Below are 26,551 nucleotides of genomic sequence, written 5' to 3' on the forward strand. Positions count from 1 at the left end.
GTCAAAATGACTATACTACCCTGAGGCAATCTACAGAGTCAATGCAAGCCCCTTCAAGATACCCATGGCATTTTTTACAGAAGTAGAACAAAATAAATCTTAAGATTTGTATGGAGACACAAAAGACCCTAAATAGCCAAAGCAATCTTGAAAAATGGAGCTGGAGGAATCACGCTCCCTGGCTTCTGACTATACCACAAAGCCATAGTCCCCAAAACAGTATGGTATTGGAACAAAAATAGAAAGACAGATCAACGGAACAGGCTAGAAAGACCAGAAATAAACCCATGAACCTATGGTCAATTAACCTATGACAGAAAAGACTATACAGTGAAGGAAATCTCTTCAATAAACGGTGCTGGGAAAACTGGACAGCTACATGTAAAAAAAATTAAATTATAACATTCTCTAACACCTTATACAAAAACAAACAAAATGGATTAAAAACCTAAATGTGAAACTGGACAGTACAAAATTCTTAGATGAAAAAACATAGGCTGAACACTGACATAAATTGCAGCAGTTATCTTTTTCAATCTGTCTCCCAGAGTAATGGAAATACAAAACAAAATAAACAAGTGGGACCTAGTTCAACTCAAAAGCTTTCACACAGCAAGTTCAGTTCAGCTTGGTCACTCAGTCATGTCCAACTCTTCATGGCCCCATGGACTGCAGGACGCCAGGCTTCCCTGTCCATCACCAACTCCCTGAGCTTATTCAAACTCATGTCCATTGAGTCCGTGATGCCATCCATTCTCATCCCTTGTCATCCCCTTCTCTTCCTGCACCTTCAATCATTCCCACAATCAGGGTCTTTTCAAATGAGTCAATTCTTCGCATCAGGTGGCCAAAGTATTCAGTTTTAGCTTCAGCATCAGTCCTTCCAATGAACACTCAGGACTGATCTCAATTAGGATGGACTGCTTGGATCTCTTTGAAGTCCAAGGGACTCTCGAGTCTTCTCAATCAACACAGTTCAAAAGCATTAATTCTTCAGTGCTCAGCTTTCTTTATAGTCCAACTCTCACATCCATACATGACTACTGGAAAAACCAAAGCTTTGACTAGATGGAACTTTGTTGGCAAAGTAATGTTTCTGCTTTTTAATATGCTATCTAGGTTGGTCATAACTTTTCTTCCAATGAGCAAGCATCTTTTACTTTCATCTTTTTTCATACTTTGCATCTTTTACTTTCAGATGCAGTCACCATCTGATGTGATTTTGGAACCCCCAAAAATGAAATCTCTTACTGTTTCCATTATTTTCCCATCTATTTGGCATGAAGTGATGGGACCAGATGTCATGATCTTAGTTTGCTGAATGTTGAGCTTTAAGCCAACTTTTTCACTCTCCTCTTTCACTTTCATCAAGAGGCTCTTTATTTCTTCGCTTTCTGCTATAAGGGTGGTGTCATCTGCATTTCTGAGGTTATTGATATTTCTCCCAGCAATCTTTATTCCAGCTTGTGCTTCATCCAGGCCAGCATTTCTCATGATGTACTCTGCATATAAGTTAAATAACAGGGTGACGATATACAGCCTTGATGTACTCCTTTCCTGATTTAGAACCAGTCTGTTGTTCCATGTCCAGTTCCAACTGTTGCCTCTTGACCTGCATACAGATCTCTCAGGAGGCAGGTCAGGTGGTCTGGTATTCCCATCTCTTGAAGAATTTTCCAGTTTATTGTGATCCACACAGTCAAAGGCTTTGGCATAGTCAATAAAGCAGATGTTTTTCTGGAACTCTCTCATTTTTTCAATGATCCAACAGATGTTGGCAATTTGATCTCTGGTTCCTCTGCCTTTTCTAAATCCAGCTTGAACATCTGGAAGGTCATGGTTCACATACTGTTAAAGCCTGGCTTGGAGGATTTTGAACATTACTTTGCCAGCAAGTGAGATGAATGCAATTGTGCAGTAGTTTGAACATTCTTTGGCATTGCCTTTCTTTGGGATTGGAATAAAAACTGACCTTTTCCAGTCCTGTGACCACTGCTGAGTTTTCCAAATTTGCTGGCATACTGAGTGCAGCACTTTCACAGCATCATCTTTTAGGATTTGAAATCGCTCAACTGGAATTCTATCACCTCCACTACCTTTCTTTGTTTGTAGTGATGCTTCCTAAGGCCCACTTGACTTCACATTCCAGGATGTCTGGCTCTAGGTGAGTGATCACACCATTGTGATTATCTGGGTCATGAAGATCTTTTTTGTGTAATTCTTCTGTGTATTCTTGCCACCTCTTCTTACTATCTTCTGCTTCTGTTAGGTCCATACCATTTCTGTCCTTTATTGTGCCCTTTTTTGCATGAAATGTTCCCTTGGTATCTCTAATTTTCTTGAAGAGATCTCTAGTCTTTTCTATTCTATTGTTTTTCTCTATTTCTTTGCATTGATCACTGAGGAAGTCTGTCTTATCTCTCCTTGCTATTCTTTGGAACTCTGCATTCAAATGGGTATATCTTTCCTTTGCCTTTCGCTTCTCTTCTTTTCATAGCTGTTTGTAAGTCCTCCTCAGACAACCATTTTATCTTCTTGCATTTCTTTTTCTTTTTCTTGCACAGCAAACGAAACCATAAACAAGCTAAAAGAAAAAACATGGAATGGGGGAAAATATATGCAAAATATAAATTGATGTAACAAGGAATTAATTTCCAAAATATACAAAAGACTAACTCAATATCAAAAAACAAACAACTTGATCCCCCCCCCAAAAAAAAGGGGCAGATGGCCTAAATAAACATTTCTTCAAAAAAGATATAGATGGAATAGGCACATGAAAATAGTTCAACATCACTAATTATTAGAGAAACGCAAATCAAAACTACAATGAGGAATAGTCTCACACCAGTCAGAATGACCATGATGAAAATGCCTACAAATAATAAATTACTGGAGAGGATGTGGAGAAAAGAGAATCCTCCTACACCATTGATGGGAATGTAAATTGGTGCAGTCACTATGGAAAAAGCATGGAAGTTCCCTAAAAAACTAAAAGTTACCATATGATCCAGCAATCCCACTCCTGGGCATTTATTGGGAAATATAAGAACTAATTCAAAAAGATACATGCACCCCAATGTTCACAGCAGCAATATTTACAATAGCTAAGACATGGAAGCAACCTAGATGTTCATCCACAGATGAATGGATAAAAATTATATGATACACACACACACACACTGGAATATTACTTGGCTACAAAAAAAAAAGAATGAAATAATGCCATTTGCAGCAACATGGATTTTTTATTTTCCTTTTTAGGTGGAGAGAGGCATACCACATGGCTTGTGCAATGTTAGTTCCCCAACCAGGGATCAAACCCAGGCCCACAGCAGTGAAAGCACAGAGTGCTAACACTGGACCACCAGAGAATTCCCTGTGACAACATGGATAAACACAGAGATTATCATACTAAGTGAAGTCAGACAAAGACAAGCATCTTATGATATCGCTTATATGTAAACTCTAAAAAATGATACATATGAGCTTATTTACAAAACCAAAACAGACTTACAGACATAGCAAACTTATGGTTACCAAAAGGGAAAGGGATAATGGGATTAACAGATATACACTACTATATAGAAAATAAACAACAAGGACAGGGAGCTACATTCAGTATCTTGCAATAACCTCCTATGTGATGGAAAAAGTGTATCTATGTGTGTGTATATACCTACTGAATCACTTTGCTGTACACCTGAAACTAATGCAATATTGTAAATGAATGATACTCAAGTTTAAAAAAAAAAAAAGAAAAAATACCCGGATGTCACTCTCCACCCTCCACCCTGCATTACCTGAACCAACTGGAAGCCACAGGGCAAGGTGCCCATTGATTTAGTCTACACAAGGCACCACTAGTCACACAACAGGGCAGGCAGAGGGAGGAAAGTCTGGGGCACAAACAGAAGACAGCGAGCCCGTGTATTAAAGGGATTTGCACTTAATTTTCTTGAAGGGGGAATCTGAGACACTGGCAACTGAAATATCCATGGGGGGTGGAGACATTTGAATGTTGGTATTATTCCAAAAAAGACTTCAATTCTTTTACTTCATTTATTTTTTTTCTTAAATGATAGTCTATGATAAATTTGGGTAAATGAACCCAATGAAAATTATGTCTAGTTAGTTCATTAATAAGTCATGGAAGTGAGTTTTCTCAAGACATACCAGATTTTCTGCTGAAATACTTGGAATATTGCTAGTGCATATAATGTTTGGATATCATGGGGCAGAAGACAGGCTTAGATGGAGAACACATGGCCAAATTCTCAGAAATCAGTGAAAATTCATACTTGGACCCCAAGCAGCATTGCTCCTAAGCTATTTCTGAAAAGAAATAAAAGTTTGATAAGTGGGCTAGCCACCAGAGTTCTTTTTCCACAGAACTGGAATACCATGACCATGTTCATAAGTCTGTATGGAAGGCCCCCCCCTTTTTTTTTTAAAGACATTAAGTTTTTCAGTTCTCTTTTTATATAACTATTCACTAAGTATGTTTCCTATGAAAATTAAGCAACCTGACGGTTATAAACACATTTCTTAAAACTTGGTAACCAGCCATCACAGGCCCACAGAATCTTCCTGAACCTAGGCTCCATCAGCCTCTTCCACACTCCATCCAGCTGGCCCCAGCAACTGGGTCCTGCTTCCCAGAGAAAGGAATTTCATTAGGTCTACTGCCCAATCACCATTCTGCATCCTGTGAGATTCCATTTAGTACTCAAGAGCCAGGACTTATTTTTGCAGTGGAATTAACCCAAAGACTTTGGTGCTGACCTGGGAAATGCCAGTTCCACTTAACTGCTTCCTGTCTTCATCTCAAGTCAATCCTCTGACCAAAAGCTCACTCTGTACTCACCACAGCTCCATTTCACTTAGAGTTGGTAGTGCAAAGATGATTATTCCCAGCTCAACACAGTGTACTCTGTATGTCACTCATAAATAATCATAGCTACAAATTATCATCCAAACAGTTTCTGTTTTTCTCTCCAAAACCCAGGAGACCTATGTTTGTAAAAGCCGCATGGGCATTTTAACTTTCCAAGCATGATTAATGACTGGTGATGTAAAGACTTACACACACCAGATTGAAATAGAGATTCTCTATTTGACGGCTCCAGGAGGGTTACCCCAGCCGAAGGTGGCAGTGCAGCCACTGAGGTCTACAGACAGCCAAGGAGCTGTTACTTCACAAGCCCAAAGGCACTAACTAACATGCATCTTGCAAGTCCTACCATTTAGGAAAGCTTGGAGTGATGTCTCAGTACTGAGATTAAGAGTGAACCGACATGGAGCCACTCTTAAGAACCAAAGTCAGTTCACAACATGGTAATAAAAGCCATTCAGGTGCTTCTCTGGTGGTCTAGTGGTTAAGAATCTGCCTGCCAATGCAGAGGACACAGGTTCGAGCCCTGGTCCAGGAAGATCCCACATGCAGCAGAGCAACTGATCTAGCGCTCTACAGCACACAACTAATGCAGCCTGTGCACTTAGAGCCACGCTTGGCAACAAGAGAAGCCACCCAATGAGAAGTCCATGCACTGCAACTAGTGAAAATCCCGCACAGCAACGGAGATCTAGTGCAGCCAAAAATAAATAAAAACACATAAATCTTTAAAAAAGAAAAGCCATTCAAAGCTATCCATAGTCAATACTCAGTTGTCCTCTGGATGTCTCGGTGCCTCAATCAAATGCCCAAAAGCTGCTCCCTGGGAGGTCTGCAGTTCTCCTCCTTGTTGCCTCCTGTCAGTAAGACAGGTGATCAGGGAACCTGAGATGCCCCCAAGTAAGAAGCAATATCAGGGCTTCCCAGGCAGCACTAGGAGTAAAGAACCTGCCTGCTAACACAGGAGCCATAAGGGACTGAGGTTCGATCCCTGGGTCAGGCAGATCCCCTGGAGGAGAGCATGGCAACCCACTCCAGTATTCTTGCTTGGAGGATCCCCAGGTACAGAGGAGCCTGGTGGGCTACAGTTCATAGGATTGCAGAGTCAGACACAACTGAGACAACTTATCTCACACATACAAGAAGCTGTTTTCTGACCTTTGACAGGCTGATTTCTCTCCACTTCTTAAAAATACAGTTTTCTGAGATAAAAACAAAAACCAAAAAGCCCAATATGCTAGTGTTGAGTCAGGCAGTATCGAGAACTAAATTCGGGGACTAGTATCAAAGACCAGAAATAAGACTCTCTTAAAACAAGGGAGGGGAGACTTCCCAGGGATCCAGTAGTTAAGAATCCACCTTGCAATGCAGGGTATGCAGGTTCAACCCTTTGTCAGGGAACTAGGATCCCACATACCTCAGAGCAACTAAGCCACAACTAAGACCTAAGGCAACCAAATAAATAACTTTTTTTAACAAAGGGAGGGGTTGAATTTCTTCTCATGTAATATGAACTTCAGAGATAAATAGTACAGGGCTGGAATAGCAGCTCCACAATTATCATCAAAATCCCAAGTTCCTTCTGTATTTCTATTCTGCCATCCTTAGCTAGGGGCATCCATCTGCAAAGTCACCTCATGAGCACAATAGCTGCTGGAGCATCATTCAGCATATCCACATTTCAGACAGAAAAAAAGATGGTAAGGACCAAAGGGCTCCTGCCTCACAACTGAGTAAGGCAATCTTTCAGGAGCTTTCCTGGAAGTTTCACCCTACAAGTTCTGCTAACATCTGCTAACATCTCTGCTTAATCCACCACCCCCAGATAAGCAGTTAGAAAATATATCTATTGTAGATTTTAGCTGAGCACACTGAAGCTGGCAAGAATACAGGAGTTGTTAGGAAAAGGGAGAGACTGAATATTAGGGTGGCCACTGACAGTATCTACCACAATGGTAATGTCACAGTGCTAGGTAAAAGGTGAAAGAAGCAGACACAGGTGAAATACCTAGATAGAGAAATCAGTGACTGGAGGAGGAAATGACAATAATTCAGCCTTGGCAGAGTCGTTCTGTAAGCTAGCCATCAAATCCAAGCAGGAAACATCCCCCTGAGCTGTGTTAATATGCACACCAAACGTCTGTGCTGCTGAGGACATTCCGTTCCTGAGAGAGTCACGACAGAGCATGTGTAGAGAGCACGCTGCAGAAGCAGACATCACAGGCACAGCCAGCTGTAGCTCAAGAGTGAGACTGGCAACGGGTTGGTAGGCCATCCAGGGCGAGAGCTGAGGGTACAAGCTCTCAACCACGGCTGTACTCTAGAGTCACCTGGGGGAACTTTCAAAAATATGGATGCCTGGGTCCCATCTCTGGGGATTTTGAGTTAACAAGGTCTGGAGTGAGACCTGGGTTTGAGGTTTTATACAGCAAAGTATGATAAGTTTCTGCAACCAGTCCATTCTAAAGGAGATCAGTCCTGGGTGTTCAGTTGACTCATTGGAAAAGACCCTGATGCTGGGAGGGATTGGGGGCAGGAGAAGGGGACGACAGAAGATGAGATGGCTGGATGGCATCACCGATTTTATGGACGTGAGTTTGAGTGAACTCTGGGAGTTGGTGATGGACAGGGAGACCTGGCGTGCTGCAACTCATGGGGTCACAAAGAGTCGGACATGACTGAGTGACTGAACTGAACTGACTGATGCTAAGTTTCACTCCTGTGGACCAGGTCCTCCAGATCCCCTGAGAAGCTGGGCAGCCCACAGAGAAGTTCCCCACATCTGAGGCTCCCTTGGAAGTAGTGCCTTGAGAAGATTAAACAATTTGCTGAAGCCCACACAGCTGGGACGGTAGGACAGCCAGGATCTGAACTTGGATCCATTTGACAGGTCAAAGCAAAGCCGCTGGATCAAGGTCTTTTTTCCAATCTCAATCCCAATCCTCCACCACTTGATGTGTGCAGGAATATCCCAGAAAGTCTGGAACAGCTTTCCTGCTGAGCAAGGTCTGTCTCTGGGAGCTAACAGCCACGAGGACAGATCCACCAGGAGGGAGAGATATCTGGAGAGAGGCATGCTCTACAGAGCAAAAGCCACACAATCCCAGTCTGCAAACCAAGGAAGTGTGGGCAACAAAGCAAGAGGGGTGGCAACCGGGACAAAAGATGACTAACACTGCTGAGACCTGTGTCAGATGTCTGACATATTTTTCAAACCTCACAAAAACCTGTCACTTAAATGCTGTCGTCCCTAGTGACAAAGGAGGAAACTGAGGCTCTGAGAGTTGACACCTTTTCAAATGAAAGGAAAAAGAAACAAACGAAATCAAGATGGCAGAAGAAACGTAAGTGTCCACTAACCCTAGGGCTGCTGCTAATTTGAAATGAACCCCCTAAAAACTTCAAAGTAGAATCAGGTTTCTCCACAGAGCAGGTCACAGTGGGGCCACCACCTATCTTGCCAAGTGCTGGCAAATCCAAAGCCACTCCCCACCTCCCAACCTCTGCTGTTCCTTCGGCCTCATTAGAACAGCCCCTGATGCTTTTTCAAAGAGCCATCCCTATAGGCACAGGGATGGATTGCCAGGATAGCAAAGGGGCAGAGGGGGAAGCTCTTCAGGAGTAGGGACTACCTCCGATATCATCTGTGGGAGCTCAGGACTCAAGACCAGTCATGCACAACCTCTGAGTGAATGAGTGAAATGAACAATGAATGAAGTGCAGAGCTGAAATGCTGCTCCTGGATCCTCTAGCCCAGGGGCTGTGGAGGAGGCTGATGACTGACCAAGACCACAGCTCTACCCCTTGGTTGTGGGCTCTGGTGACTTGACCTCTCTGCACCTGTTTCCACATCTAGAAAACATGTAACACCTTACAGCCTTGTTGTTAGGATTTAATTAAATAATGTGTGAAAAATGCCAGCATGGGGCCTGACACATAAAAGGCCCTAAAAAACAACAGTAGCTCCTTTTTCCTTCCTCCTAGAAAGGATTTATGTCTCAGAGAGTCATTTGATAGAGTGCAGCAAATAAATCAGAAATGAGAAATACAGACCTCCTAAGTCTTCCCCAGCTGCTGAACTGCACACTGACCCTAGCCTGCGTTTCATCTCCCATGAACCCAAGAGGATCCACTCCCAGCTGAAACACTCAATGTGTAGCTTAGTGAGTCTGGGTATTTCCATAAAGAAAAGAAAATCAGGTTTAGATTCCATCCCTGGCCTTAACTTCTGGGGGATGTAGTTCTTCCCCTTTATACTAGGACTGTAGCATCTGCAAAGGCACTCAACTACTGTGAAGATAGGGAACTTCCCTGGTGGCTCAAATAGTAAAGTATCTGCCTGCAATGCAGGAGACCTGGGTTCGATCCCTGGGTCAAGAAACTCCCCTAGAGAAGGGAATGGAAACCCACTCCAGCATTCTTGCCTGGAGAATTCCATGGACAGAGGAGCCTGGCAGGCTATAGTCCATGAGGTTGCACTCACCCACTGGATGTTTCCTGGTCACTCAGATGCTCAGAAACACCAAACCCAAACTCAGGTATAGAATGCTCTCTCAAGATACTCATTCTAGTCCTGGTGATGAGAAATTACAGAGAAATTTTCTTTCACTTCCATGTGGTTAAGTAGTTCTGAGGGCCTGACGTCAAAATGAATTTACAATGAACATGAGCGACTCATTTTCCTGAATCATAACTGAAACGAAGATGTCCCAAGTCTTGTTCTAGTCACAATGTCATCTGACTCAGCAGTAAGTCCCTGCTGATGTCAAGTGACTTCAAAGGGCTGGTCTCTAACGAGCCCCATGTGTGACACAAATTCTTCTGCTCCTGCCCTGTAGTCTTGGGCTTCCCTGGTAGCTCACATAGTAAAGAATCTGCCTGCAATGCAGGAGACCCAGGTTTGATCCCTGGACTGGGAAGATCCCTGAAGAAGGGAATGAACCCACTCCAATATTCTTGCCCAGAGAATTCCATGGACAGAGGAGCCCAGCAGGCCACAGTCCATGGAGTCACAAAGAGTCAGACATGACTCAACGACTAACACTTTCACTTTCATATCTATAGTCTGAAGGACAGGGGTTACAAGCAAGGGAATCCATTCAAGTGACCATCTTCAGAGACTAAGAGTTCTTAGAAAACCATTTCTCCTTCTCTAAAAGTTGGTAAGTAAATTATAATAACAACACAGAACATATGTTGAATAGATCACCATACTTGCCAACTGAAACACTCCAGGGATATGTTTATTCATTTTATATAATCTGGAAGCAAATCTTTTTTATCGAAGTAAAATTTTACTTTTGCCTAACAATGCTTCACAATAAAGTGCCAAATTAAAACAGGAAGATAAAGAAAATGCTGGTGATGTGATACATCTTGACAGCCTTGTGACATCCTAGTGCAGAGGGAGAACAAAGAACGCACTATGGGCATGAGGGTATCCGAGAACAAAGAACGCACTATGGGCATGAGGGTATCCGAGAATTCCAATCACTCAGCAAAGAGGTGCTCAGGCACCAACTGAAGCTGGGCTTACAGCAGACTGGAATGAAACACCTGGCAGACCTGGCTTTTGTGGAGTTTGTGATCTAATGGGGGCTCCACTAAGCAAACAGTACAGGGCAATAAAATCCATGACAGAGAAAAGAGGGGGCTACAAGAGGACAGGGGAGCCTTCAGCAGAAGGGTTATCTCAAGGAAAAAGACAATGAGGAATTAGGAACAAAAACCAGGTTGGGGAGGGGCAGTGTAGAAGTGAGAACAGCTACAAAAGCTACAGAAGCAAGAGAACACAGCAGGTCCAGGGTTTTAAAGAGAAGTGACACGATAAGATGAGCAGTCTGGAAAGATCACTCAGAGGCAGGACTGCTGGGAGAGAGCACAACTAGGGAAGTGCCTGCTGCCACATGAAAGCTGAAGAGACCCAAATAACATCAAGGAATGTGCAGTGAGCACTTTCTTGGTCCAAGCACTGATACACTAAGTACTTCATGAACATTCTTATTAGATCCTTACAACAATCCTGAGGAGGAACTTCTACAGATGAGACAACTGCTGGTATTTTATTCTCTCATTTCCCCAATTTTCCCCAAAAACTAAAATGTGTTTGTTGCCTTCACTGCTGCTTAAAACAGTACAAGGCACAGTAGATACTCAAGGCATAGAGGATGAGACAGGTGGCTGAATGAACCAATAAAGCAATCTTACCCGAGAGCACACAGAGTGAAGGACCCCATGCCCACTGCACTTACCACACTAGGTTGCAATTGTTAGTCTCTGCTGGTCCTTCTCCGTCTCGTATGCTGGTCCCTCAGCTCACCAACCTCCAGACTGTGCCGAGCTCAAAACAGGGCTTTCTTCTGTCTTATCTACGTCCATTTCATTGAATCTCATCCTATGGTTTTAAATACCATCAATTGGCTGATGACTCTCAGCTTTTTATCTCCATCAGAGACTTCCCCCCTCATGAACTCTAGACCTTTTTTTTCAGTGGGGGGTAGGGATGGGGGAGGAGGATGGAGTGCAGCCCGAGGGATCTTAGTTCACCAGTTAGGATCAAAGCCCTAGTTCACCAACTAGGGCTCACAGCAGTGAAAGCTAGACCACCAGGAATTCCCTCCAGACCCTTTTCTTCAATCACTTACTCAACATCACTTGGCTGCCTAACACTCACCTTGAACTTAGTTTGTCCGAAAGTCAGCTCCTTTCTCTGCCTTCTCATCTCAGTCAAATGGCAACTATATTCTTCCAGTTGCTCAAGTCAGAGGCCAACACGTTGGTATTGTTCTTGACTTGTCCCTCTCAAACCTTTATCTGCTCCATCAGCAACTCTTATTAACACTTACCTTTAAAATGTATCCAGAATTCAGCTTGTCACAGCCTCTACTGCTGCCACCCGTCTGGCCGCCTTCATTTTGCCCAAATTATTGTAAAAGCTTCTCAGTGGTCTCCCCAATTCCCTCCCTGCTTTTTTGATTCTCAACTGCCACGTTTATGTCGAATGCCTCCACTGTTCACAGTCCTGTGCTGGCTCCTGTCTCAGGCGAGACGTCCTCGCCCTGGCCTGGGAGACCCCCTGAAGAGCTGGCTGCATCTCCTACTGTGCTCCTAGCTCTGTCTTCTCTGGCCACAGTGGCCCCCTTGCCTTTGCTGGAGCAGACCAAGCCATCCCAATGTCAAGCCTTCGTACTTGCTGTATCCTCACTTGGGGACACTCTCCAGACACCTGCCTGACTCACTACCTCACCTTTGAGGTCTCAAGTGCCACCCCCTGAATGAGCAGCCCCCCTGTAACTGCAACCCTCCTTCTCCCTACTCACATACAAGCTAATCACTAAATTTGACTTTTTGTCTGTGTCTCCTGAGCCCCCAACTGCAAGACGGCAAGGACTCTACTTGGCTCACTGTTATATCCCCAATACTAACAAAATTGCGAAGCACAGGGCAGATCTCAATAAATATATACTGAATGAAAGAAGGAATGAATGAATTCTCTTTACAGGATCTTCTCTGTGCTGGCCACACTGGGCATCAGAGACAAACTGAAGAGACAGAAAATTTCAATAGAACTGCATTACACCCAATAAGGCATAGAGGCTGATGGCTTTAATTTGAAGAATCTCCCATGTGTGTTTTCTGATCAAAAAAGAACAAGCAAGGAGTCTGAAATAATCTGAAAATGCTTTTCAAAAATATTTTAGGAATTTTATTATAAAATTTTTAATTCATGTATTAAAATGTATACCAAGGCAAAAAAATCATGTAAGCATATCACAAATACAAAACAGTTTTCAAAACATACAAACATACCCAATGTAAAAAAAAAAAAAAAAACACACACACACACACAAAATACAATGTATTTCCAATTAAAAAACAATAATAATAAAGCAAGGAGAAATGTTTGAAAAATGCTTATCCAAAAGTAAAAACAAAAACCCTCCCCTTGACTGGCCACTTAAGCTGCCTTGAAAGGCTCTTCTTCTTCCCTCATGTTACCTGGTCTTTCTTGTTATTTTTCTTTTTATTTGTAAGATAAGGGCCAATCAAGGCATTTTTAAAGGCATATCTGTTGCTATACTTTCATAGTCAAGTGACTTAATTCCAAAAGTTATAACTTATACTCTGAGCTATAAACAGAGAGTTCCTAAACACTGTATGTAAATCAAATTATGATTTGGGTACTCTACAAAGAACATGCCACTACAGAAATTTTCTTTTATGAAATTGAGATTTTCACATCACATTTGCTTATGTCACAGTAAGTCCATAATCAGTTCCTCAACCCACCATAAAACAAAAAAAACAAAAACAAATCTAATCAAAGTATTTTATTCACTCTACTTACGGTTCCCTCAAGTGCTAAATAGGAACATCTAATCTAAAATACATCTGGAGTGGTCTATCCCCCTACCCGCCCCACATCTACTAATATGCACCAACAACAGAAACTGGCTCAATGCTTGCCTACTATTAAAGCTGATATTCACTTGATTTAGTTCTTGTTGCAGCAACAAAAATTTTTGAATTTTGTCTTTTATGTAAGAACCACATCTATTACTAACACTTAACAATATATTTCAGGGAAAATGTTTGGATTTAAGCTGCAAATAAAATTCCTAATCAGGAGGTCAAAAAAGCTAGTTACTGATATTACTGATATGCTTTTCCCTGTCAAAAACTATCTTTGAGTGCTGGCAGCGTCCACGTTTGCTGTGCATTAGGATACTTTGACCTCTGCACTGACAAGATCAACTTTACACCTGGGCTGCAGTTAGTCACCCCACACACTCACTGGATTATATTGAAGGGCAGTTTCCCAAGACAGTCCCAGCTGCTTGGCCACCATCTAAACCTCCTGATGAAGAACACAGGCCTAAGGATGCTGACACAGGAAGTGTGTGACATGAAGTCTGAGGGTCAGGCCACTGTCATCCAGTAGCTGGAGCAGACCATTGAGGATCTGAAGACCAGGATAGCTAAGCTAGAGAAGCAATACCTCGCCCTAGAGGCGGGTCTGGAAGCCCTCAGGTTGGGTGAAAATGACGTCAGATATGAAAGGACTGTACAGGCCAGGTCCATCCGGACATCCTCGATGGAAGAGGGTGGTGTGCTGGCGCTTCCTCCTGGGGAGGCCCCACCGGTGGGCCCCCACCCTTGACCGCACATGGAGAATCAGTGGAGCTGCCCTTGCCTTCAGGACCTCAGACCAAGTTCTGCTCAGAAATCTCTTTGGTCGTGTCTCCAAAGCGAGTATCAGTTCAGCTTGATGGACAGCCATCCCTCCAGCCTCCACCGCCTGCATTCCTTCCCTGGTCTGACAGTCACAGACAGGCCAGAGACGCCTGTACTTCACTTATTTGGGAAAAAATTGAAGAGCCATCCATAGATTCACCCAAAAGCCATCCAAAAGACCTCAGAAAACTCAAGAAAGACCTGAGAGCCTGTGAAGTTGAAGGGAAAGTTTACCAAGTGTCCTCAAAAGAGCACATTTAGCCTTTCAAAGATAACATGGAACAATTTCTTATTCAAGCTAAAATTGACCAAGAAGCAGAGAAGAACTCACTGACAGAGACTCATAAGTGCTTTTTGGAGACTACAGCCTATTTCTTCATGAGACCAAAAACTGGAGAGAAGGAAGTGTCCCCAAATGTTTTCTTCAGTATCTGGCATGAATTTGAGGAATTGTTTTCTAAATATACTGTCAAGGAAAGGAAGAAACCCATTTCTGGCACCATCACAAAGACCATGGCTAAGTTGTCAAGTTACTAAGCAACAAAAGGTCTCAAAGCAGTTGGAATATCAATGTCTAGCCTTCACTTAGATATGAAAGATATACAACATGCTGTGGTGAACTTGGACAATTCTGTGGTTGACCTAAAGACCCTTCAAGCTCTCTATGAGAATAGATATGCACAGTCAGTTGAACTGGAAAAAACTGAAAAGCATATTCAGTCCTCCAAAGACAAGGAAAATGCCAAGTCTCTGGACAAACCTGAGCAGTTCCTTTATGAACTGTCACTAATCCCCAACTTTCAGAGTGAGTCTTTTGCATCCTGTTTCAGTCCACATTTTCAGAAACCATTTGCTCAATTCGGTGCAAACTGGAGCTGCTACAGAAGTTGTGTGAGACATTAAAACATGGCTCAAGGGTTATGCAGGTTTTGGGTTCGGTTCTTGGCTTTGGCAACTACATGAATGATGGAAATAAAACTCGGGGACAGGCAGACAGTTTTGAATTAGATATTCTCCCAAAGCTGAAAGATGTTAAAAGCAATGACAATAGCAGAAGCCTGTTGTCACATATCGTGTCATATTATATTTGCAATTTTGATGAGGACGCTGGGAAAGAACAGTGTGTGTTTCCACTGCCCGAATCCCAGGACCTCTTTCAGGCCTCGCAGATGAAGTGTGAAGATTTTCAAAAAGACCTCAGAAAACTCAAGACAGACCTGAGAGCCTGTGAAATTGAAGCGGGGAAAGTTTACTAAGTGTCCTCAAAAGAGCAAATTTAGCCTTTCAAAGATAACATGGAACAATTTCTCATTCAAGCTAAAATTGACCAAGAAGCAGAGGAGAACTCACTGACAGAGACTCATAAGTGTTTTTTGGAGACTACAGCCTATTTCTTCATGAGACCAAAAATTGGAGAGAAGGAAGTGTCCCCAAACATTTTCTTCAGTATCTGGCATGAATTCAGCTCTGACTTTAAAGACTTTTGGAAGAAAGAGAACAAACTTATTCTACAAGAAGAGTAAAACAAACTGAAGAGGTGTGTAGGCAGAAAAAGGGAAAATCACTCTATAAAATAAAATCAAGACATGACTCTGGAATTAAAGCAAAAATAAGCATGAAAACCTGACCAATGAAAAGCAGAACAAAAATGAGTCACTGCAGCTGCTTCCATCGTCCTGTCTCCTTTAGTCCCTCCATGTGTATATGAACTTCAATGATATAATGGGGCATTTAACAGAGATTGCTATGTGCAATACTGTATTTAGTGTTTCTATTTTAATTTTTCTAGAATGTTAATTTATATGAAAATAAAATACATAAAAAAAAAGAAAAACTATCTTTTCTAATTTCTTTTTTTAATTAACTTTCGAGGGAGAGAAAGGAGGAGGAAGAGAAGGGAAGGAAAACAGACTGGCTGGGAGGTTAAAGGTGACATCTTCCAGTCACAATGACTCTTCCAGTATGGTGTAGAAAACCAGAGAATTCTCTTGAAATTCGCTAAGAGAACAGCACTGGCAATGCCATTCATCTAAAAATAAATGGAATTTAGAAGAAAAGTATTATTAACTATTTTCTGTATCTTAGAAGAAGTCTGTTGTTAAAACTTATGATTAAAATTAGCTCCTCCTCAATTATCCCAATTTACTAACATTTAAATATGGAACAATTACTTTTAAGAAAAGAGAGAAAGTGAGGATTAAGAAAGGTTAAGTTCAGTCAAGCAGGAAGTCTGGTACATAAAAAATCAGACAGAGCAGGAGAGGCCCAGTCCAGAGACTGACAGAGTCCAGGTCCAGCCTGGGGCTGCCACAAGCTAAGGAAAAAAGGAAGACCGACAAAATCTACTCTCTACAGCATGCATAACATTTGCTTCACAGAGAGAACTTTGAAACCTAAGACTCACTTATCAAGAGAATTAAAGAAAATTTTGCAAACTGTGCACATAGACACAATATTTTGAAAGCAAATTTTAAGGTGTGTAAATAGGCTCAGAGATTATATTTGGGAGAAGTATATACCCCCTTGGGGTGTGGTTCAGAAAGCAGGCTACCACCACCCTGAGGCATGGCCTGCACCAATGATAGTATTAAAATATATATATTTCCTTCCAATTATTTTCATTATTATGTCAACCAATTTGAATGTAGCAAGGGAGAATTTTACCAATGGTATAACTAGGTACATATTTACATTTTCATTTGCATCTTAAGGACGAACTGTTAAAAAATGATGGTGATTATGAAAAACAAGATTAAAGGCATGTCCATTTGGGAAAAATTACATTAATATTATTCATCCAACCACAAACACTTTTGTAATGAATGCAATACTACAAAACAATTCACAGCTTTATAAAAGTTAAAGTACAGAGTTTCATTAGGATTTTTTTCCAATTCAAAATTAAAAGAGGTCAACTTACATCACCACTTAACTATTTTACTCTAAAATCTTTAGAATATATAAAATACCAAGATTATCAACAGTCACATATGTTTTGAAGTCAGGGGACACGTGTATTTTCTTAAGATTGGTTCCGTTTGTGTAGAAGGTCTGTGAGGATTCCCCAGTGACAACATTCCACCACTGTGCAGAGAAAAACAAAATTCTTATTAGGCTGGTAATTACAGTGTGAGACAATCTGCAGTGCCAACAGGATCCTTCGCCCCTGCCCCTCCTACTCCCAAATTTAAGCTAATGCCAGGAAAGATGTCTATAGATAGTTTAATGCTAAATACAGTATCATCAACCCAGTCTGCCTTTCATGATTAGCCCTGGTGAGTGCCTCACAGCAACCCCACACCTAACTAACCCCCTTGTAAGGCAAAATGGAGAAACACACAGCCTACTCAAAACTGCAGACACAGGCTACCTAGAGCCCATTACAGCCACAGCTGGACTGAATTCTGTCTGCATGTCCTCAGTAGAATGGCAAGAACAATCCTCTATGTAGTCAAGTAGTCTTGACTACTCATAATATGAGCTGCAGAACAGAATAGGTTCTCTCTACTGAATCCTTTCACCAGGAGTGATTCAAGAGCCCATGACCAAATTTTTTATTTGGGCTTCCCTGGTGGCTCAGTGGTAAAGAATCTGACTGCCAATGCAAAAGACACAGGTTAGATCCCTGATACAGGAAGACCCCACATGCCTCGGAGCAACGAAGCCACAACTCTTGAGCCTGTGCTCTGGAGCACAGGAGCCACAACTACTGAGCCCACGTGTCATAGAGCTGGTGCTCCGCAGCAAGAGAAACCACAGCAATGAGAAGCCCATGCATTGCAATTAGAGAGCAGGCCCTGCTCACCACAACTAGAGAAAAGCCTGTGCAACAACAAAGACCTAGCACAGCCAAAAATAAAAAAATAATTTGTTTTAAAAAGTCTATACATGTATTTGCCAAATAAATACTGAACATTCAACTGCAGGAGGTACTCGGACCAAGTCCTTCCTTTCTCCTCCCAATTGTTGAACTGGCTAAGATTATAATAATATTTATATTCTGTTACCAAATGGAGATCATGATGCTTTACCTATATATATCACAGCTAAGGCAAGAGACCATGTACATGAACAACTTTTGAAAAGGCCTGAGGTACATCAAGATTCTGAGAATTATAAATGCAATGGTCACTTCTGTATCCATGGCAATGCCCAGCATTCTGCCTTGCTCATGTGACTGGATCAACTATTCATGTTCACTATTGGTCATGCTAACCAGTAAAAGCATACCTGTGGACTTACGTAAAGCAACATGTACTAACTTGAAATTTTCCAGAACTAACAATTTTGCACTATAAAACAGCAGTGTAATCAAGACTGCGGAGGACAGCCACTAAAGGCAAATCACAGAGATCAGCTGGTCCAACTGCCTCACTTTAAAAGTAAGGAAGCCAGGGCTGAGAGAGAAGAAAGGCGTTGTCACTGTGGATGACACTGCTAGCAGGTGGCAGAAGTGGAACAGATATCTGGTTTCCCAACCTTGTGCACCCATACCCTTCCCACTATTAAACCTCTCTGCTTGGAAACACTACCCCACAGTCATTAATGTGACCATGGATGAAAAGACAATATTAAACAGGACTCTCTTTTTGGCCATACCACACAGCATGTGAAACCCTTAGTTCCCTAACCAGTGATTTAATCTATGCCCCCTGCAGTGGAAGCACGGAGTCTTAACCACTTAAACAGGACTTACACAGGGGACTTCTAGGGCAGTGCAACTGTTCTGCATAATACGACAATGGTGGACATGCCATTATACATTCATCAAAATTCATAGAATGTACAATACCAAGAGTGAATCCTAACAGAAATTATGGACTTTAGTGATAATGAACATTCATCAGTTATAACAAATGTACCCTCTGGTGGAGGATGTTGATAGTGGGGAGGCTTATATGTGGAGGCGGTGGGGTATATGAGAACTCTGTACTTTTCAACCAACTTTACTGTGAAACTAAATTTGCTCTAAGAAATAATTTTTTTTTAGAAATAGCAGGTAAAGGAAAGGATACATTGGGAATTGGGGACTAACAGGTACAAACTACTATATATAAAATAGATAAGCAATAAGGACCTACTGTTACAGCACAGAGAATTATATTCAACACCTATATTAAATATATATATAACTGAACCATTTTGCTGTACAACTGAAACACTAAATCAACTACACTTCACTTTTTTAAAAACGGAAAAAAATAGCTAACATTTACTCAGGTACACGATGTGCCACCTGTGTACTTCACATGTATTCACTCCTTTAACCCTCCCAACCCTATGAGGTAGGTATTATTATTACACCGATTTTATAGATGAGAAATCATCTTATGCAAGATCACAAAGCTAATGAGTGGCAGAGCTAGGCTCTGAATTCAGGCAGTCTGCCCCAAGGCTCATTCTCCTGAACTTAATATTCTGTTGCCTCTAAGTAATGGCAAACCTGTACTTATCACCATGTATTTAATATTTCAAATCAGCCTTTCTCCTCACAGGTATAACTTACTGTGGATTTCTTGCCTTTCTAACAGGATGTACTCTGTGGTATAACACAAGTAAATCACATTATATTTAACTTATAAATAGAAATAATTTTAAAAGTTAAGAGCTTTTTAGCTACTGGATACACACTTTATCTTACTGACATTCAATTTATATAGCTTGGGTTATAAACAGACTCAAAAGGCCTATTTTCTTGGATACTACAGCAGCTATTTCTTTTTACTTTTTAATTTGCTTTGTGCTTTTGCATAGTCTCATTAACATGCTGGGTAGATGCAGGCTGGGCTATATCATAATCAGTTTAACCATGCTGGTAACCAAACCAGAAGAAAGAACAGCCTGTCACTGAAATATACAGACTTAATACATAGGCTATAGGTTCTTTCACGCTCAAGACATAACTCTACAGACGTTGATTCTGCTGTTTATCTCGTGCTTCTCTAGGAACGCTGGCTATCTAGTCACTGATCTCTATTGTGTCTTGTAAGCCAGACTCACAATTCTGTGACAGTCTTCTATGGGGCCCAGAGCATCAAAAGACAGGGTCTCTAGAAGCTCAATGTCAAAGCTGAGCAGTTAAGTTTTTCATGAGTTAATACAGCTGAGGACTCCCAGCTTCCAACACAAAAACAGCAATGCTGCTCCCCTAAGAATTATCCTTGGAGCAGTTTATCTCTACACTCAAGGAGGACAAGGGGTAACAGTATCTCAATCCCCCAATAACTAAATAAAGGCGTGCCTTTCTTTGCTGCTACTATTTAGTCGCTGAGTCATGCCCGTGACCCCATGGGCCTTTATTTAGGTACAGGCTAATGCAACATTTTGTGAACTACAGTGTACTTTCAATGTAAACTTGTAAAATGAATCACAACACACATCCTCTCATAGAGCTAAAAACTGCCCTCTGACTTCTCTTTTTTACAAGCTAGAGTATTCATTAAATAAAATTGCATTTATATAGGTGCCATATATCCAAAAACTTCAATTCAGTCATTCAGATATTTTTGAACATCTATACTGTGCTAATGTTCAAATTACACCACAACTGCACTCATTTCACATGCTAGCAAATGCTCAAAATTCTCCAAGCGAGGCTTCAACAGTACAGGAACCGAGAACTTCCAAATGTTCAAGATGAATTTAGAAAAGGCAGAGGAACCAGATATCAAATGGCCAACATTTGTTGGATCATAAAAAGAAGCAAGAGAATTCCAGAAAAACATCTACTTCTGCTTCATTGACTACACTAAAGCCTTTGACTGAATGGATCACAACAAACTGGGGAAAATTATTAAAAGGATGGGAATACCAGACCACCTTACCTGCCTCCTGAAAAATCTATATACAGGTCAGGAAGCAACAGTTAGAACCTGTCATGGAACAATGGACTGGTTCCAAATTGGGCAAGGAGTACATCAAGGCTGTATGTTTTCACAGTGATTATTTAACTTTATAAGCAGAATACATCATGCAAAATGCCAATCTGGATGAAGCACAAGCTGGAATCAAGACTGCTGGGAGAAATATAAGATATGCAGATGACACCTCCCTTATGGCAGAAAGAGAAGAGGAACTAAAGAGCCTCTTGATTAAAGTGAAAGAGGAGAGAAAAAGCTGGCTTAAAACTCAACATTCAAAAAATGATGATCATGAGATCCGGTCCCATAATTTAATGGCAAATAGCAAGCAGATGGGCAAACAATGGAAACAGTGAGAGAATTTATTTTTTTGAGCTCCAAAATCACTGCAGATGGTGACTGCAGCCATGAAATTGAAAGACGCTTGCTCCTTGGAAGAAAAGCTATGACCAACCTAGATAGCATATTAAAAAGCAGAGACATTACTTTGCCAACAAAGGTCCATCTAGTGAAAGCTATAGTTTTTCCAGTCATGTATGGATGTTGAGAGTTGGGCCATAAAGAAGGCTGAGCGTTGACGAACTGATGCTTTTTAACTGTGGTGTTAGAGAAAACTCTTCAGAGTCCCTTGGACTGCAAGGATATCAAACCAGTCAATCCTAAAGGAAATCAGTCCTGAATATTCATTGGAAGGACTGATGCTGAAGCTCCAATACTTTGGCCACCTGATGCAAAGAGCCAACTCATTAGAAAAGACCCTGATGCTAGGGAAGATTGAAGGCAGGAGGAGAAGGGGACGCAGAGGATGAGATGGTTGGATGATATCACCAACTCAATGGACATGAGTTTGAACAAGCTCCAGGAGATGGTGAAGGACAGGGAAGCCTGGCATGCTGCAGTCCATGGGGTCACAAAGAGTTGGACACGACTGAGCGACTGAACAACAACAATATTGTGCCAGGGGGCTTCCCTGGTAGCTCAGCTGGTTCTCCCGGTCCTTCACCCCTGAGAAGGGACAGGCTACAGACTCCCGTATTCTTGGGCTTCCCGGGTGTCTCAGATGGTAAAGAATCCACTGGCAACTCAGGAGACCTGGGTTTAATCCCTGGGTTGGGAAGATCCCCTGGAGAAGGGAATGGCAACTCACTCCAGTATTCTTGCCTGGAGAATCCCATGGACAGAGGAGCCTGGCGGGCTACAGTCCACGGGGTCGCAAAGAGTCAGATGCAACTGGGCGATGAAGCACAGTTGTGAAGTACACAACACTACACTACAGTACACATACACTACAGTATGTAAGTACACATACTGTACTAGACAGTTAAAATCATCTCCTACCCTTGAACGTTTTCAGGAAGAAAAACACAGTATCACAAGATCTAATTCAACAGCATTCTATATTAAGCGATCAGTACAATATACAGTACCATCTTCAAACTCCTTTTACACACCAACTGCTACTCAAAAGGCTCAGCTCCAGCATCCCTTCCCCAGGAACCCTCTGTCGTCTCCTTTGTGCTTCCAGTATCCTTCTGCAGACATGTCCTAGAACCCCTCTTACACTTATGAGACTTTATTTACTGTCTGTTTCCCCCAAAGACTGTCAACCACCTAGGCAAGAACCAAGTTTTAAACTCTGTCCCACACAGGAGAGTCAGCACACAGTGGCACTTAGTACACTCTTAGTGAGGGGACGGATAAAAAGATGCAAGCATCAAAAACAACCCTGAGGCACCACAACATACTCGACAGTGGCCTCAGTATTTACTAATACTAGGTTCGTATGAGCAAATGTACTAAGCAATTTTAGGAAATCCACAACCTCTATGAACATCACTTTCCTCACCTACAAACCAAAGATGATAAAATTTAAGTCTCACAAAGCTGGCTACAAAGATGATGTAAGTAAAGCATTTTCTAAACTATAAAGCAATATGTTGCTATTGCTATTTTTATTATTATTACTACTATAATGATAGTATAATACTATTATTACTATTTTTATTATTGTTACTATTACCACTAATACTTAAGAAAAAAATCTCACAAATAAAAAAATTTTTTAAAGACTTTCAACCAACACAGTTCACAATTAGCAAAGTAGGAAATCAAATCCAGTTAAACACCCTACTTTCTAGTCATTCTGATCATCTAAGACTTGTATGGGGTGGTATGAGAGCTCTGGTCTGAGAATATCCCTAACACTGTCATCAGAGCTTCCGAAAGACCTGAGGAAAGCAGCCTTGTAGATCCATCTTGACACCCAAAACAGGTAATAGTAACTGCCCCTCCTTTCTGATGGGTTGTATGAGGCCCAACTGAGACACAAGATGTGAAAATAGCTTGGCAAGTAGGGTACAGGCTGCTCTTTTCCTTCAGTCTTTAAGAATCCCTCACCTTGAGATATCCTCCAGCAGAAACAAGCATTTTGGTGTCTGGAGAAAAGCAAAGGTCGGTCACCCAGCCTCCATGAGTAGCAGCTCCTTCTTCTACTGAAATCGGAGCACACAAATGAAGAAGCTCACCATTTGAGACATTCCATATCTACAAAAGTGATACACAGTTCATTAGCAGGCTTACTCAGAAGTTTTATATCTATCTCATCTGGAAAATATATGGAAATTTTTCTTAAAAATATAATTACAATTCAGTGATACCTTAGTAATTTTTTTAGACTACATTCTTTTCAAATTAAATAATATATATACAATTAAAATGCATTACTTATGATATTTATCATTAACTATACTCCAAAAAAAAAAAAAACAAAAGGACTTAAGAGTGATTAATTAGAAAACTGCGACTCTTTCACTGAATAAAAAGAGTATGATAGGAGAAGCAGGAATAAACAAAAAAGGCCTAACAAATTAAACTACCTCAAAAGAACAAAGAATTCTAGTTTAGGATCTAGAATAACGACAGATACAATACAAACACCTAAAGTACACATATTTTAAAACAGTAAGTCCAGTAAGTTTTTTTTATACACATATGTATAATTTTTAATATTTTATATGTATAAAGTAAGGAAGCAAACATATAAAATTCACTAAGATTATTTTACTGAACTCCTATAAACAACCTAATTACTAAAAGATACTAATATTTCCATTTACTTCCAGTGATAATATATCAGCAGTACTCTAATTTTTCAAAGAAACTACACATCAGAATAAGAAAAACAGAGGCATAAATAGCAAAAGAAAATAATAAAAATCATCATTTGTAAATATCTCCCTGGGAAATCCAAGAGAACCAAATGGAAAATTGACTAGAAAGAATTCAGTAAGACAGCTAGATATAAAGAGAGAGAGAGATATATATATATATATAATTTACTGCTTTCCTGTATTTTTGAAAAATCAAGTGGACAAATTTTTTTTAATGTACTAAAGAAAATTTTTTGAATAGCACTTAAAGAGAGACAATTTTTACCTTTAGGGCTTTCTGGAAAAATGAAACACTGCCTTATAACCAATAAAGAGGTCCTTTCATCCAGAGATGAGGACTCAGAGCAAAACCAATGTTCCCAAAGCAGCCCTGCTCCTTCAGCAGGTGTGATATTTTTGAGAATGGCATAGAGATTACTTAGTTGATTACTTAGTTCTTAAGCAAGAGAATCTTATTTTCCTAGAAGGCCTATCTGATAATACCTCTGTTCCAGCAAACTGCATACTGTCTCACTCTTCTACATTATATACCTAATTCCTTGAATTTTAATTTCTCTTTCATGAAAAAAAAAAAAAAGACTCTCCTTAATTATACTGGTTACCAAAGCACCCCAATGTCCAATCATTTTCAACCACCCAGTGCTTCCAATACAACCAGCAGCAAAGAGCCCCATGAGGACAGCAACAGGCCCTACTCTAAATGTTGACTATTTAATGGATACAGTGCTAAAGAGACCTTTCAGTGCAGAAAACAGCAGAATTGCAATTCATTTATAATCTAGATAACAATTTACAAAAATTATTCTCCTCAAATTCTGCCACTAAAAACAATCTTTGGTTCAGATCCAAGAATTAGGATGAATCATTCTCAAGCTAACAGCAGAGAGCCAACTGCAAATAACTAGGGCATCTGCCTTCTCACATACATAGGAAATGCTTCTAACTCTAAAACGAATTCTTTTCTGCAGTGGAGTGCAGCTGTGAACACAACGTGCACAGGAAACAGAACAAAGCATGCCTCATCCAACCAGAACCCCATAGCCTGTGCTTCCCTGTTACATTAACAAAGGGCCCCGATGTGGTACAGAGGACCAGCCGCAGCTATAAGAAAAACAGTGCTTTCATGTCAGCAAACACCTTACCCTGATTTCTCCATTGTCGTCTCCAGTCGCCAACAAGCTATTGTTCACAGAGAAGGAAGAGCAGCGCACACAGCCTTTGTGGCCTCTCAATTCATGAAGAGGAGAAAGGAGTTCAAAACTCCAAATCTGGAAGGCAATTCAGATTGTTTAGGAATCTAGAAATAAGCAACTACAAACCCTGCCTCGAGTGCTGTGTGTATTAGTTGATCAGTCTGACTCTGCAACTCCATGGACTGTAGCCAGCCAGGCTCCTCTGTCTATGCAATTCTCCAGGCAAGAATACAGGGGTGGGTCACCATTCTCTTCTCCAGGCAATCTTCCAGACCCAGGGACTGAACCCAGGTCTCTCGCCTTGCAGACAGATTCTTTACTGGCCAGTTAGACATAAATTCAATCATATGAAGTACTAATATTCAGCAGTTTATAACCTTTTATGAGAGGCCCAAATGCCAATTAGCAACCTTGTTAATATTTTAGTTTCCCTTTAATTATTCAAGTAAACTTCAGCATAAAGATCAAAGTCACAGCTTCCTTAACTTCTTTAGACTCAAAAGGAAGAACAGCAAAATGGTCTACAGAGTGAAGAAGACTTGAGTGGAGTGCTGGCAACACAATTTATTAGTTCCTTGGCCTAGGACAACCACATGAGCTTCTCTGGCTTGTTTCTGTATCTGTATGATGGGAATAGTAACACCTGTAGAGTGAAAATTAAATGAGATAATAGGGACTGAAATTCCTAGCCTATCCTTAGTTCTTCTTCACTTTCTGCCATAAGGGTGGTGTCATCTGCATATCTGAGGTTATTGATATTTCTCCTGGCAATCTTGATTCCAGCTTGTGCTTCATCCAGCCCAGCCTTTCTCATCATGTACTCTGCATATAGGTTAAATAAGCAGGGTGACAATATACAGCCGTGACGTACTCCTTTCCTGATTTGGAACCAGTCTGTTGTTTCATGTCCAATTCTAACTATTGCTTCCTGACCTGCATACAGATTTCTCAAGAGGCAGGTAAGGTGGTCTGGTATTCCCATCTCTTGAAGAATTTTCCACAGTTTGTCATGACTGACACAGTCAAAGGCTTTGGCATAGTCAATAAGGTAGAAGTTTTTCTGAAACTAACTTTCTTGCTATTTCGATGATCCAACGGATGTTGTCAATTTGATCTCTGGTTCCTTTGCCTTTCCTAAATCCAGCTTGAACATCTGGAAGTTCATGGTTCACGTACTGTTGAAGCCGCACATGGAGAATT

At 41.1% G+C, this 26,551-nt stretch overlaps 1 protein-coding gene and 1 pseudogene across 3 annotated transcripts in view; one reads left to right on the forward strand and one right to left on the reverse strand.

The window, feature by feature from the left end:
• The first annotated feature begins 10,319 nt into the window (after positions 1-10,319).
• LOC102264987 (formin-2-like) lies at positions 10,320-15,755 on the forward strand (annotated as a pseudogene).
• Positions 13,479-26,551, reverse strand: part of APAF1 (apoptotic peptidase activating factor 1) — an 89,236-nt gene continuing 76,163 nt past the window's right edge. For all 3 annotated transcript variants that reach the window (XM_070370312.1, XM_070370310.1, XM_070370313.1), the window contains 3 exons: positions 25,301-25,426; positions 23,386-23,532; positions 13,479-17,212 (listed from right to left, as the gene is read on the reverse strand). In XM_070370312.1, the coding sequence (XP_070226413.1) occupies positions 17,066-17,212; positions 23,386-23,532; positions 25,301-25,426 (420 nt within the window). In that variant the 3' untranslated portion in view covers positions 13,479-17,065. The remainder of the gene's footprint in view (positions 17,213-23,385; positions 23,533-25,300; positions 25,427-26,551) is intronic.

The sequence above is a fragment of the Bos mutus genome, chromosome 5, assembly GCF_027580195.1.
Source record: "Bos mutus isolate GX-2022 chromosome 5, NWIPB_WYAK_1.1, whole genome shotgun sequence".
Lineage (NCBI taxonomy): Eukaryota > Metazoa > Chordata > Mammalia > Artiodactyla > Bovidae > Bos > Bos mutus.